Raw genomic sequence first — 14,687 nt, 5'->3', positions numbered from 1 at the left:
GCTACATGCACATTACACATATACAGCTCTACTGTGTACACATACAGCTCAGCTACATGTACATTACGCATATACAGCTCTACTGTGTACACATACAGCTCAGCTACATGTACATTACGCATATACAGCTCTACTCTGTACACATACAGCTCAGCTACATGTACATTACACATATACAGCTCTACTCTGTACACATACAGCTCAGCTACATGTACATTACACATATAAAGCTCTACTGTGTACACATACAGCTCAGCTACATGTACATTACACATATAAAGCTCTACTGTGTACACATACAGCTCAGCTACATACACATTACACATATACAGCTCTACTGTGTACACATACAGCTCAGCTACATGTACATTACACATATACAGCTCTACTGTGTACACATACAGCTCAGCTACATTACACATATACAGCTCTACTGTGTACACATACAGCTCAGCTACATGTACATTACACATATACAGCTCTACTGTGTACACATACAGCTCAGCTACATGCACAGTACACATATACAGCTCTGTGTACACATACAGCTCAGCTACATGTACATTACACATATACAGCTCTACTGTGTACACATACAGCTCAGCTACATGTACATTACACATATACAGCTCTACTGTGTACACATACAGCTCAGCTACATGTACATTACACATATACAGCTCTACTGTGTACACATACAGCTCAGCTACATGTACATTACACATATACAGCTCTACTGTGTACACATACAGCTCAGCTACATGTACATTACACATATACAGCACTACTGTGTACACATACAGCTCAGCTACATGTACATTACACATATACAGCTCTACTGTGTACACATACAGCTCAGATACATGTACATTACACATATACAGCACTACTGTGTACACATACAGCTCAGCTACATGCACATTACACATATACAGCTCTACTGTGTACACATACAGCTCAGCTACATGCACATTACACACAGCTCTGCTGCAGACATATATAACACACACATACACAGCTCTGCACCACGCACATCACACACACACAGCTCTGCTGCATACACATAACTTCAGCTCATCCAGCAGCGATCACAACCAGCACAGCAGAGTCCTGCATACACTGAGCAGATGAGCCTAGAGCAGCAGCCCCTGATCATGTGACTCCTCCTCCTCCATGTGACTGATCACATGACGGTGACATCATCACAGGTCCTGTAAGCACACAGCTTTGGTACAGTCTGCAGGTGGAGGTATATACGGTTGTGGTGATATCAGGAGCTCTGGGGGAGGGGACATTACTATTAACCCCTTCAGGTCCACAAGGTTTTATGACTTAAGCAAGAAGACCACAAGAACCAGAACTTTCTGTGTATTTTTCTCTTCCTTTTTCCGTCTGTTGTTGTTTCTATTAGCAGCCGCCATTTCTCATCGTCTCCTCTTCTTCCCTTCAGGTTTTTCCAATCCAGAATCCTCTGCTGATATCTTCTATATAAGAGAATTCTCCTGGATGACCCATCAACCATGGAGAGAGACAGCAACAAGATGGCCGACAGGATAATAGACCTCACCCTACAGATACTCTTCCGGCTTACTGGAGAGGTGAGGGATTCTGGGAGTGATGTCACATGACCTCATTCTTATCTATGTAATAACAGATGGATATGACTGGAGAGGTGAGGGATTCTGGGAGTGATGTCACATGACCTCATTCTTATCTATGTAATAACAGATGGATATGACTGGAGAGGTGAGGGATTCTGGGAGTGATGTCACATGACCTCATTCTTATCTATGTAATAACAGATGGATATGACTGGAGAGGTGAGGGATTCTGGGAGTGATGTCACATGACCTCATTCTTATCTATGTAATAACAGATGGATATGACTGAAGAGGTGAGGGATTCTGGGAGTGATGTCACATGACCTCCTTATCTATGTAATAACAGATGGATATGACTGGAGAGGTGAGGGATTCTGGGAGTAATGTCACATGACCTCATTCTTATCTATGTAATTACAGATGGATATTACTGGAGAGGTGAGGGATTCTGGGAGTGATGTCACATGACCTCATTCTTATCTATGTAATAACAGATGGATATGACTGGAGAGGTGAGGGATTCTGGGAGTGATGTCACATGACCTCATTCTTACCTATATAATAACAGATGGATATGACTGGAGAGGTGAGGGATTCTGGGAGTGATGTCACATGACCTCATTCTTATCTATGTAATAACAAATGGATATGACTGGAGAGGTGAGGGATTCTGGGAGTGATGTCACATGACCTCATTCTTATCTATATAATAACAGATGGATATGACTGGAGAGGTGAGGGATTCTGGGAGTGATGTCACATGACCTCATTCTTATCTATGTAATAACAGATGGATATGACTGGAGAGGTGAGGGATTCTGGGAGTGATGTCACATGACCTCATTCTTATCTATGTAATAACAGATGGATATGACTGGAGAGGTGAGGGATTCTGGGAGTGATGTCACATGACCTCATTCTTATCTATGTAATTACAGATGGATATGACTGGAGAGGTGAGGGATTCTGGGAGTGATGTCACATGACCTCATTCTTATCTATGTAATAACAGATGGATATGACTGGAGAGGTGAGGGATTCTGGGAGTGATGTCACATGACCTCATTCTTATCTATGTAATAACAGATGGATATGACTGGAGAGGTGAGGGATTCTGGGAGTGATGTCACATGACCTCATTCTTATCTATGTAATAACAGATGATATGACTGGAGAGGTGAGGGATTCTGGGAGTGATGTCACATGACCTCATTCTTATCTATGTAATAGATGGATATGACTGGAGAGGTGAGGGATTCTGGGAGTGATGTCACATGACCTCATTCTTATCTATGTAATAACAGATGGATATGACTGGAGAGGTGAGGGATTCTGGGAGTGATGTCACATGACCTCATTCTTATCTATGTAATAACAGATGGATATGACTGGAGAGGTGAGGGATTCTGGGAATGTATGTAGTCATATTAATGTGTCTCTCCATACACAGGATTACACAGTAGTGAAGAAGTCCTCTAGTGGGCGCTGTCGGGCCCCTGTGTGTGAAGGATGGGGAAGAACCCTGAGCCCAATCCCGGGGCCCCCACCTCACTCCCTGATACATGAGGAAATGGATGAACAGAAGATCCTAGAACTGATCAACAAGATGATGGAGCTGCTGACTGGAGAGGTGACCCTGCTGGGAATGCTGGGACATTATACAGTAATGGAGGGGTCTGGTGATGACTGGAGAGGTGACACTGCTGGGAATGCTGGGACATTATACAGTAATGGAGGGGTCTGGTGATGACTGGAGAGGTGACACTGCTGGGACATTATACAGTAATGGAGGGGTCTGGTGATGACTGGAGAGGTGACACTGCTGGGAATGCTGGGACATTATACAGTAATGGAGGGGTCTGGTGATGACTGGAGAGGTGACCCTGCTGGGACATTATACAGTAATGGAAGGGTCTGGTGATGACTGGAGAGGTGACACTGCTGGGAATGCTGGGACATTATACAGTAATGGAGGGGTCTGGTGATGACTGGAGAGGTGACACTGCTGGGAATGCTGGGACATTATACAGTAATGGAGGGGTCTGGTGATGACTGGAGAGGTGACACTGCTGGGACATTATACAGTAATGGAGGGGTCTGGTGATGACTGGAGAGGTGACACTGCTGGGACATTATACAGTAATGGAGGGGTCTGGTGATGACTGGAGAGGTGACACTGCTGGGACATTATACAGTAATGGAGGGGTCTGGTGATGACTGGAGAGATGACACTGCTGGGAATGCTGGGACATTATACAGTAATGGAGGGGTCTGGTGATGACTGGAGAGGTGACACTGCTGGGAATGCTGGGACATTATACAGTAATGGAGGGGTCTGGTGATGACTGGAGAGGTGACACTGCTGGGAATGCTGGGACATTATACAGTAATGGAGGGGTCTGGTGATGACTGGAGAGGTGACACTGCTGGGATATTATACAGTAATGGAGGGGTCTGGTGATGACTGGAGAGGTGACACTGCTGGGACATTATACAGTAATGGAGGGGTCTGGTGATGACTGGAGAGGTGACACTGCTGGGAATGCTGGGACATTATACAGTAATGGAGGGGTCTGGTGATGACTGGAGAGGTGACCCTGCTGGGAATGCTGGGACATTATACAGTAATGGAGGGGTCTGGTGATGACTGGAGAGGTGACACTGCTGGGACATTATACAGTAATGGAGGGGTCTGGTGATGACTGGAGAGGTGACACTGCTGGGACATTATACAGTAATGGAGGGGTCTGGTGATGACTGGAGAGGTGACACTGCTGGGAATGCTGGGACATTATACAGTAATGGAGTCTGGTGATGACTGGAGAGGTGACACTGCTGGGAATGCTGGGACATTATACAGTAATGGAGGGGTCTAGTGATGACTGGAGAGGTGACACTGCTGGGACATTATACAGTAATGGAGTCTGGTGATGACTGGAGAGGTGACACTGCTGGGAATGCTGGGACATTATACAGTAATGGAGGGGTCTAGTGATGACTGGAGAGGTGACACTGCTGGGAATGCTGGGACATTAGATAGTAATAGAGGGGTCTGGTGATGACTGGAGAGGTGACACTGCTGGGAATGCTGGGACATTATACAGTAATGGAGGAGTCTGGTGATGACTGGAGAGGTGACACTGCTGGGAATGCTGGGACATTATACAGTAATGGAGGGGTCTGGTGATGACTGGAGAGGTGACACTGCTGGGACATTATACAGTAATGGAGGGGTCTGGTGATGACTGGAGAGGTGACACTGCTGGGAATGCTGGGACATTATACAGTAATGGAGGGGTCTGGTGATGACTGGAGAGGTGACACTGCTGGGAATGCTGGGACATTATACAGTAATGGAGGGGTCTGGTGATGACTGGAGAGGTGACACTGCTGGGACATTATACAGTACTGGAGGGGTCTGGTGATGACTGGAGAGGTGACACTGCTGGGACATTATACAGTAATGGAGGGGTCTGGTGATGACTGGAGAGGTGACACTGCTGGGAATGCTGGGACATTATACAGTAATGGAGGGGTCTGGTGATGACTGGAGAGGTGACACTGCTGGGAATGCTGGGACATTATACAGTAATGGAGGGGTCTGGTGATGACTGGAGAGGTGACACTGCTGAGAATGCTGGGACATTATACAGTAATGGAGGGGTCTGGTGATGACTGGGGAGGTGACACTGCTGGGACATTATACAGTAATGGAGGGGTCTGGTGATGACTGGAGAGGGGACACTGCTGGGAATGCTGGGACATTATACAGTAATGGAGGGGTCTGGTGATGACTGGAGAGGTGACACTGCTGGGAATGCTGGGACATTATACAGTAATGGAGGGGTCTGGTGATGACTGGAGAGGTGACACTGCTGGGACATTATACAGTAATGGAGGGGTCTGGTGATGACTGGAGAGGTGACACTGCTGGGACATTATACAGTAATGGAGGGGTCTGGTGATGACTGGAGAGGTGACACTGCTGGGACATTATACAGTAATGGAGGGGTCTGGTGATGACTGGAGAGGTGACACTGCTGGGAATGCTGGGACATTATATAGTAATGGAGGGGTCTGGTGATGACTGGAGAGGTGACACTGCTGGGAATGCTGGGACATTATACAGTAATGGAGGGGTCTGGTGATGACTGGAGAGGTGACACTGCTGGGAATGCTGGGACATTATACAGTAATGGAGGGGTCTGGTGATGACTGGAGAGGTGACAGTGCTGGGAATGCTTGGACATTATACAGTAATGGAGGGGTCTGGTGATGACTGGAGAGGTGACACTGCTGGGACATTATACAGTAATGGAGGGGTCTGGTGATGACTGGAGAGGTGACACTGCTGGGAATGCTGGGACATTATACAGTAATGGAGGGGTCTGGTAGTGACTGGAGAGGTGACACTGCTGGGAATGCTGGGACATTATACAGTAATGGAGGGGTCTGGTGATGACTGGAGAGGTGACACTGCTGGGACATTATACAGTAATGGAGGGGTCTGGTGATGACTGGAGAGGTGACACTGCTGGGACATTATACAGTAATGGAGGGGTCTGGTGATGACTGGAGAGGTGACACTGCTGGGACATTATACAGTAATGGAGGGGTCTGGTGATGACTGGAGAGGTGACACTGCTGGGACATTATACAGTAATGGAGGGATCTGGTGATGACTGGAGAGGTGACACTGCTGGGAATGCTGGGACATTATACAGTAATGGAGGGGTCTGGTGATGACTGGAGAGGTGACAGTGCTGGGAATGCTGGGACATTATACAGTAATGGAGGGGTCTGGTGATGACTGGAGAGGTGACACTGCTGGGAATGCTGGGACATTATACAGTAATGGAGGGGTCTGGTGATGACTGGAGAGGTGACACTGCTGGGAATGCTGGGACATTATACAGTAATGGAGGGGTCTGGTGATGACTGGAGAGGTGACACTGCTGGGAATGCTGGGACATTATACAGTAATGGAGGGGTCTGGTGATGACTGGAGAGGTGACACTGCTGGGAATGCTGGGACATTATACAGTAATGGAGGGGTCTGGTGATGACTGGAGAGGTGACACTGCTGGGAATGCTGGGACATTATACAGTAACACCACTGGAGGGGTCGGGGTGATGACTGTATCATTGTGTGTCAGGTTCCTATAAGGTGTCAGGACGTGGCGGTGTATTTCTCCATGGAGGAGTGGGAGTATGTAGAAGGACACAAGGATCAGTACAAGGATCAGGTGATGATGGAGGATCAGCAGCCCCTCACATCAGCAGGTAATAGACATGACTATATACACACGTCCTCTCATTATTTGTATGTAAAGAATGAATTCAGTCTCTGTATGTGTTCCCTACAGTCAGATCCAGTAAGAGAACAGCAGCAGAGAGGTGTCCCCGTCCTCTTCTTCCACAGGATGATCAGGTAGATGGAGATATTCCCTATAATCTGTAGAAGGGCTGTGAAGCTCTTGTGGTCAGTCCCCTCACCCTCCATGACTCCTCATCTTCTGCTCATCTATAACATCTCACGTGACTTCTCCTACTGTCTGATGACTTTTACAATATTTCTTCCATATCTTATGAATCAGGGTGAAGATCCGAACAATATTAATGCTCTAGAGACAGATGTGAGCGGTGATGAGCAGTATAAGGAGGACATTCCTACAGGAAAAGATCTGATCTCTATTAATGCTACAGACATAAAGGAAGAAGAAGAAGAGACAGATGTGAGCTGTGATGAGCAGTATAAGGAGGATATTCCTACAGAAAAAAATCTGATCTATATTAATGCTAATTATGCTACAGACATAAAGGAAGAAGAAAAGACAGATGTGAGTGGTGATGAGCAGTATAATGAGGGCATTCCTACAAAGAAAGATCTGATCTATAATAATGCTACAGACATAAAGGAAGAAGAAGAGACAGATGTGATCGGTGATGAGCAGTATATGGAGGACATTCCTATAGGAAAAGGTCTGATCTATATTAAAGCTACATATATAAAGGAAGAAGAGACAGATGTGAGCGGTGATGAGCAGTATAAGGGGGACATTCCTACAGGCAACCATCCAGGTAAGTAGTTATTACTAAAAGTAGAGAAGGGTCACAGATTTATAGTCCTGGGACGGGATGGTGGACCCAGCAGCAGCATTTTTATCTGCAGCTCTTCCTTCCGAGCTCCTCCCCTGTTCTGTGCAGCAGTCTGGTCACTGAGAAGAGGGCTGGGGAACAGCCCTGGGAGAGGAAACTTAGCGGTGTCCCCCTCTTGCTGTATATGACCTACGGCTATATGACCTACGACCCCCCCCCCACAACTGCCCATGGTGGAATATTATGGCATTTGTGGAGAGTACAGAACCTCCCTGATAGATTTAGCCTAAAAGGTAAGTGTGAGTGTGTCTGGATATAGTGTGTGCATATAGTGTATGTACCTATACTTTGTGTTTATTATTGGGCAAGTGAGTACTTTGACTATGTCATCATTTTTATACATATTTTACATCTCTAAGCTTTATAAACTTGAATGCCCATGGGATTCAAGCACATCCGGTGATGCTTATTTGGGTATTTAGGGAGGGTGCGGCCTACATCGTTGAACACCTTATATCAAGTTTCTCATAATTTAGGCAGCTTTTTTTTCCTCAGTCAAAATGGGCCAAAAAAGAGATTTAGCAGCTGACTCTGAGAACCTTCAAAGGTTTTGTTGCAATCAACAGTGTTGCAAGAAACGTGTTGAGAAATAAGGACACAAATTAACCCCCTAAGATCAAAGAAGAATCGACCATGAAGCCACCAGGATCCCTTTATTCTCCAGTTCTGTCATATTCCAGATCTTCAACCTATATGGAGGGGCCAGAAGTACAAGGTGTTCAGTGCTCGGAGACATGGCCAAGGAGAGGAACTCCGACCATCACGGAACAAGACACCAGGCTTGGCCAAGACATATCTTAAAATGGATTTGTGGACTGATGAGATGACTGTGACTCCTGACGGTCCGGATGGATGGGCTCATGGCTGGATCAGTAACGGGCACAGAGCTCCACTTAAACTCTACGCCATCAAGGTGGAGGTGGGCACTGGTATGGGCTGGTGATATCAATGATGATCTAATTGGACCTTTTCAGGTTGAAGATGACTCAAAATGAACTCCTAAACCTACAGCCAGTTTTTAGAAGACCCTTTCTTCAAGCAGTGGTACAGGAAAAAGTCTGCATCTATTAAGAAGACCATGGTTTTTATGCAGGAGAATTCTCTATCCCATACAAACTTCCTAACTAGGTGGCTCGCCTGTAAAGGCCTTAAAGGGGCACTCCAGTGGAAATTATTATTTTTTTAAATCAACTGTTGCCAGAAAGTTAAACAGATTTGTAAATTACGTCTATTAAAAAACCTTTACCCTTCCAGTACTTTTTAGCAGCTTTAATTTCTTTTTTGTCTTGTCCACAGTGCTCTCTGCTGACGCCTGATGCCCGTATCAGGAACTGTCCAGAGCAGGAAAAAATCCCCATAGCAAACCTATGCTGCTCTGGACAGTTCCTGACACGGACAGAGGTGTCAGCAGAGAGCACTATGGACAAGACAAAAAAGAAATTCAAAAAGAAAAGAATTTCCTCTGTAGCATACAGCCGCTAAAAAGTACTGGAAGGGTAAAGATTTTTTAATAGAAGTCATTTACAAATCTGTTTAACTTTCTGGCACCAGTTGACTTAAAAACAAAAAAATTTTTTCCACCGGAGTACCCCTTTAAAGGGGCACTCCAGTGGAAATAAAAAAAAAAAAAAAAAATCAACTGGTGCCAGAAAGTTAAACAGATTTGTAAATGACTTCTAATAACCTTAATCCTTCCAGTACTTATCAGCTGCTGTATACTACAGAGGAAGTTGTGTAGTTCTTTTTTGTCTGACCACAGTGCTGTCTGCTGACACCTCTCTCCATGTCAGAAACTGTCCAGAGAAGGAACAAAATCTCCATAACAAACCACTCTGGAAAGTTCCAGACATGGACAGAGGTGGCAGCAGAGAGCACTGTGGTCAGACTGGAAAGAACTACACAACTAATAAATAGAAATAATTTACAAATCTGTTCATCTTTCTGGCACCAGTTGATTAAAAAATTTTTTTCCACTGGAGTACCCCTTTCAAGACAAAAGAGTAATGACATGGCCCCTTCCTCACCTTACCTAAACCCTAGTAGGACCCTGAGGATCCTTCATAAATGGGAGATTTACAGTGAAGGAAAACAGTGACCTCTCTGAACAGTGTCTGGGAGGTTGTGGTTGATGCTACATAAAAAGGTCCAACCTGATGAAGAGGGGTAGTGTGACCCTCGAAAAGCGCTGTCTGATTGTAATTGCAATAAATATGTTTATTTGCCCATAAATCGGTTACATCGAGTTTGTCGGAAGCACCGTGGAAGCGTTCTCTGTGGATTGTTCCTTAGATTTCTCCTTTAGATTTTCTCTGCACAAATGGTTCATAACCTTCAGTTGTTTGTTTATTATTCTCACTGTAACAGATGAAAAGAAACAAGTCAGAAGTGAAAATGTTCATTTTTGTATTTAGTTGCTCAATTATGCTCTTGTAAATATTCTTCTAAGAAAGCCAAAACATTAAAGGGGCACTCCGCTGCTCAGCGTTTGGAACAAACTGTTCGGAACGCTGGAGCCGGCCGGTGCCGGGAGCTCATGACGTCATAGCCCCGCCCCCTCATGATGTCACGCCCCACCCACTCATGACGTCACACCCCGCCCCCTCAATGCAAGACTATGGGAGGAGGCGTGATGGCTGTCACGCCCCCTCCCATAGTCTTGCATTGAGGGGGCGGGGTGTGATATCATGAGGGGGCGGGGCTATGATGTCACAAGCTCCAGTGTTCGGAACAGTTTGTTCCAAATGCTGAGCAGCAGAGTACCCCTTTAGCTATAACTTTTTTTTTCATATACTCAGGTTTAGAGGGAACCTGTCACCAAGTTTTACGCTATATAACAAGTGGTGACACATAATAGAGGTTTATATCATGTCCTACCATACCTGAATGTCTGCTGGTGCATCTAAAAATGTGGAGAAAAATACTTTTTATAAATGTCTCACGTAGTATGTAAATGAGGCTTAGTCAGGTGGGACGTGCGGCTGCTGAAATAATCACGGTTCTTTGACACGGCCTGAATACACATGATTAGATGGGGCATTTATCATTGTCTTTAGAGCAGTTTTTGTGTGTAGATTTGTGTCTATTTAGGCACAGCGCTGCGCCTCAGGCTATTTTTTGCGCCTTTTTCGATTTACACCTTTAACCACTTAAGGACCTAGGGCGTATGGATACGCCTTGACGTCCTGGTACTTAAGGACCCAGGGCGTATCCATACGCCCGTGGGAATTTCGGTCCCCGCCGCGCGCCGGGCGGGGACCGGGCCGGGGTGACTGCTGATATCTATCAGCAGGCACCCCATGCAAATGCCCAGGGGGGTCATCAGACCCCCCCACGTCGGCGATCGGCGCAAATCGCAAGTGAATTCACACTTGCGATTTGCGCCGATTCCGGGTCATACGGGTCTATTGTGACCCGGTGACCCGGAATAGAAGGGGGATCGCGGTTGTCCAAGACACCCACGATCCCCCTGTAGGCATAGGAGTGAGGTGGCAGGGTTGCCACCCCTCCTATCCCTGCTATTGGTCTGCTATTGATCGTCAGAGGCGACGACCAATAGCAGACCGGGGGCGGGGGGGTTAACTTTCGTTTTCCCCGTCCTGCCCTCCCACAATAGGCGGGGCAGAACGGGGAACCGAAGGGGACCGGGCGCCGACGTCCACTTACCCGTCCGGAGGCTGCGGCGACGTTGATCGGCGGGCGGCGTCACGTGCTTCTGAAGAGGACGGCTGCTGGGATCCTACGGAAGCCGGTAAGTAGATCTGGAGGGCTACAGTCTGAGACCGTGGTCTCTAACTGTAGCCCTCCAGATGTTGCAAAACTACAACTCCCAGCATGCCCAGACAGCTGTTTGGGCATGCTGGAATATGTAGTTTTGCAACAGCTGGAGGGCTGCAGTTTGAGACCACTATACAGTGGTCTCAAACTATATCCCTCCAGATGTTGCAAAACTACAACTCCTAGCATGCCCACATAGCTGTTTGTTGTCTGGACATGCTGGGAGTTGTAGTTTTGCAACATCTGGAGGTCCACAGTTTGGAGATCACTGTGCAGTGGTCAAAAAACTGTAGCTCTCCAGATGTTGCAAAACTGCAATTCCCAGGATGCCCAGAAAGCAAACAGCTGTCTCGGCATGCTGGGAGTTGTAGTTGGGTACCTCCAGCTATTGCATAACTACATTTCCCAGCATGCCCTTCGGTGATTAGTACATGCTGGGAGTTGTAGTTTTGCAACAGCTGGAGGCACACTGGTTGGAAAATATTGAGTTAGGTAACAGAACCTAACTGAAGATTTTCCAACCAGTGTGCCTCCAGCTGTTGCAAAACTACAACTCCCAGCATGCACGGTCTGTCAGTACATGCTGGGAGTTGTAGTTTTGAAACAGCTGGAGGTTTGCCCCCCCCCCCCATGTGAACGTACAGGGTACATTCACATAGGCGGGTTTACAGTAAATTTCCTGCTTCAAGTTTGGGCTGCGTCAAATTTTTTGCCGCAGTGCAAACTCCTAGTGGGAAATTCACCGTAACCCGCCAGTGTGAATGTACCCTAAAAACACTACACTACACTACCACCTAATAAAGAGTAAAACACTACATATACACCCCCTTACACTGTCCCCCCCCCCCCCAATAAACAATTTAAAACGTCTTGTACGGCAGGGTTTCCAAAACGGAGCCTCCAGCTGTTGCAAAACAACAACTCCCAGCATTTCTGGACAGCCACTGACTGTCCAGGCATGCTGGGAGTTTAGCAACAGCTGGAGGCACCCTGTTTGGAAATCACTGGCGTAGAATACCCCTATGCAATCCCTAATTTAGTCCTCAAATGCGCATGGTGCTCTCTTACTTCGGAGCCCTGTCGTATTTCAAGGAAACAGTTTAGGGCCACATATGGGGTATCTCCGTACTCGGGAGAAATTACACTACAAATTTTGGGGGGCTTTTTTTCCTTTTACCGCTTGTGAAAAGGAAAAGTTGGGGGCTACACCAGCCTGTTAGTGTAAATTTTTTTTATTTTTTTACACTAACATGCTGGTGTTGCCCCATACTTTTTATTTCCACAAGTGGTAAAAGGAAAAAAAGACCCCCAAAATTTGTAACGCAATTTCTCCTGAGTACAGAAATACCCCAGATGTGGGCGTAAAATGCTCTGCGGACGCACAACAAGGCTCAGGAGTGAGAGTGCACCATGTACATTTGAGGCCTAAATTGGTGATTTGCACAGGGGTGGCTGATTTTACAGCGGTTCTGACAAACGCAAAAAAAAATAATACCCACATGTGACCCCATTTTGGAAACTACACCCCTCACCGAACGTGACAAGGGGTATAGTGAGCCTGAACACCCCACAGGTGTTTGGCGAATTTTCATTAAAGTTGGATGGGAAAATGAAAAAAATTATATTTTTTCACTAAAATGCTGGTGTTACCCTAAATTTTTCATTTTCACATCGGGAAATAGGAAAAAAGCCCCCCCAAATTTGTAAACCCATCTCTTCTGAGTAAGAACATACCCCATATGTGAATTTAAAGTGCTCTGCGGGCGAACTACAATGCTCAGAAGAGAAGGAGCGCCATTGGGATTTTGTAGAGAAAATTTGTCCGGCATTGAAGGCCACATGTGTTTACAAAGCCCCCATAGTGCCAGAACAATGGACCCCCGACACATGTGACCCCATTTTGGAAACTACACCCCTCACGTAATGTAATAAGGGGTACATTGAGAATTTACGCCCCACAGATGTCTGACAGATTTTTGGAACAGTGGTCCGTAAAAATGAAAAATAAACTTTTTCATTTGCACAGCCCACTGTTCCAAAGTCCTGTGGGGTGTAAATACTCACTGCACCCCTTATTAAATTCTGTGAGGGGTGTAGTTTCCAAAATAGGGTCACATGTGGGGGGTTCCACTGTTCTGGCACCACGGGGGGCTTTGTAAACGCATATGGCCCCTGACTACCATTCCAAACTAATTCTCTTTCCAAAAGCTCAATGGCGCTCCTCCTCTTCTGAGCATTGTAGTTCGCCAGCAGAGCATTTTACGTCCTAACATGGGGTATTTCCATACTCAGAAGAAATGGGGTTACACATTTTGGGGGTCATTTTCTCCTATTACCCCTTGTAAAAATGTAAAATTTTGGGAAAAAACTGCATTTTAGTAAAAAAAAAAAAATTTTTCATTTACACATCCAAATTTAACGAAAAGTCGTCAAACACCTGTGGGGTGTTAAGGCTCAGCGGACCCCTTGTTACGTTCCTTGAGGGGTGTAGTTTCCAAAATAGTATGCCATGTGGGTATTTTTTGCTGTTCTGGCACCACAGGGGCTTCCTAAATGCGACATGCCCCCAAAAAACCATTTCAGCAAAAGTTGCTTTCAAAAAGCCAAATGTGACTCCTTCTCTTCTGAGCATTGTAGTTTGCCCGCAAAGCATTTTACATCCTAACATGGGGTATTTCCATACTCAGAAGAGATGGGGTTACAAATTTGGGGGGGCATTTTCTCCCATTACCCTTTGTAAAAATGGTAAATTTGGGGGAAAAACTGCACTTTAGTGAAAAAATTTTTTTTTTCATTTACACATCCGACTTTAACGAAAAGTCGTCAAACACCTGTGGGGTGTTAAGGCTCACTGGACCCCTTGTTACGTGCCTTGAGGGGTCTAGTTTCCAAAATGGTATGCCATGTTGGGGTTTTCTGCTGTTCTGGCACCATAGGGGCTTCCTAAATGTGACATGCCCCCCAAAAACCATTTCAGCAAAATTCCCTCTCCAAAATCCTATTGTCGCTCCTTCCCTTCTGAGCCCTCTAGTGCACCCGCCGAACACTTGACATACACATATGAGGTATTTCCTTACTCGAGAGAAATTGGGTTACAAATTTGGGGGGGATTTTTCATCTATTACCCCTTGTAAAAATTCAAAAACTGGGTCT

The 14,687-nt window shown here is 45.9% G+C and overlaps 2 protein-coding genes across 3 annotated transcripts in view; one reads left to right on the top strand and one right to left on the bottom strand.

The window, feature by feature from the left end:
• LOC130296610 (zinc finger protein 345-like) overlaps nucleotides 1-14,687 on the bottom strand; it is a 632,251-nt gene that overhangs the window by 485,689 nt on the left and 131,875 nt on the right. The gene's annotated exons all lie outside the window — the stretch shown is intronic.
• The window catches only part of LOC130296802 (zinc finger protein 436-like), a 34,120-nt gene that overhangs the window by 14,219 nt on the left and 5,214 nt on the right, over nucleotides 1-14,687 (top strand). The window contains exons 2-6 of one of the 2 annotated variants that reach the window (XM_056548772.1): nucleotides 1,451-1,598; nucleotides 3,052-3,231; nucleotides 6,758-6,884; nucleotides 6,968-7,032; nucleotides 7,199-7,682. In XM_056548772.1, the coding sequence (XP_056404747.1) occupies nucleotides 1,521-1,598; nucleotides 3,052-3,231; nucleotides 6,758-6,884; nucleotides 6,968-7,032; nucleotides 7,199-7,682 (934 nt within the window). In that variant the 5' untranslated portion in view covers nucleotides 1,451-1,520. Of the gene's footprint in view, nucleotides 1-1,450; nucleotides 1,599-1,898; nucleotides 1,966-3,051; nucleotides 3,232-6,757; nucleotides 6,885-6,967; nucleotides 7,033-7,198; nucleotides 7,683-14,687 lie in introns of those variants that run through there. The other variant, XM_056548778.1, reaches the window with a different exon arrangement.

The sequence above is a fragment of the Hyla sarda genome, chromosome 1 (genome assembly GCF_029499605.1).
Source record: "Hyla sarda isolate aHylSar1 chromosome 1, aHylSar1.hap1, whole genome shotgun sequence".
NCBI lineage: Eukaryota > Metazoa > Chordata > Amphibia > Anura > Hylidae > Hyla > Hyla sarda.
This window is presented reverse-complemented; position numbering and strand designations above follow the sequence as displayed.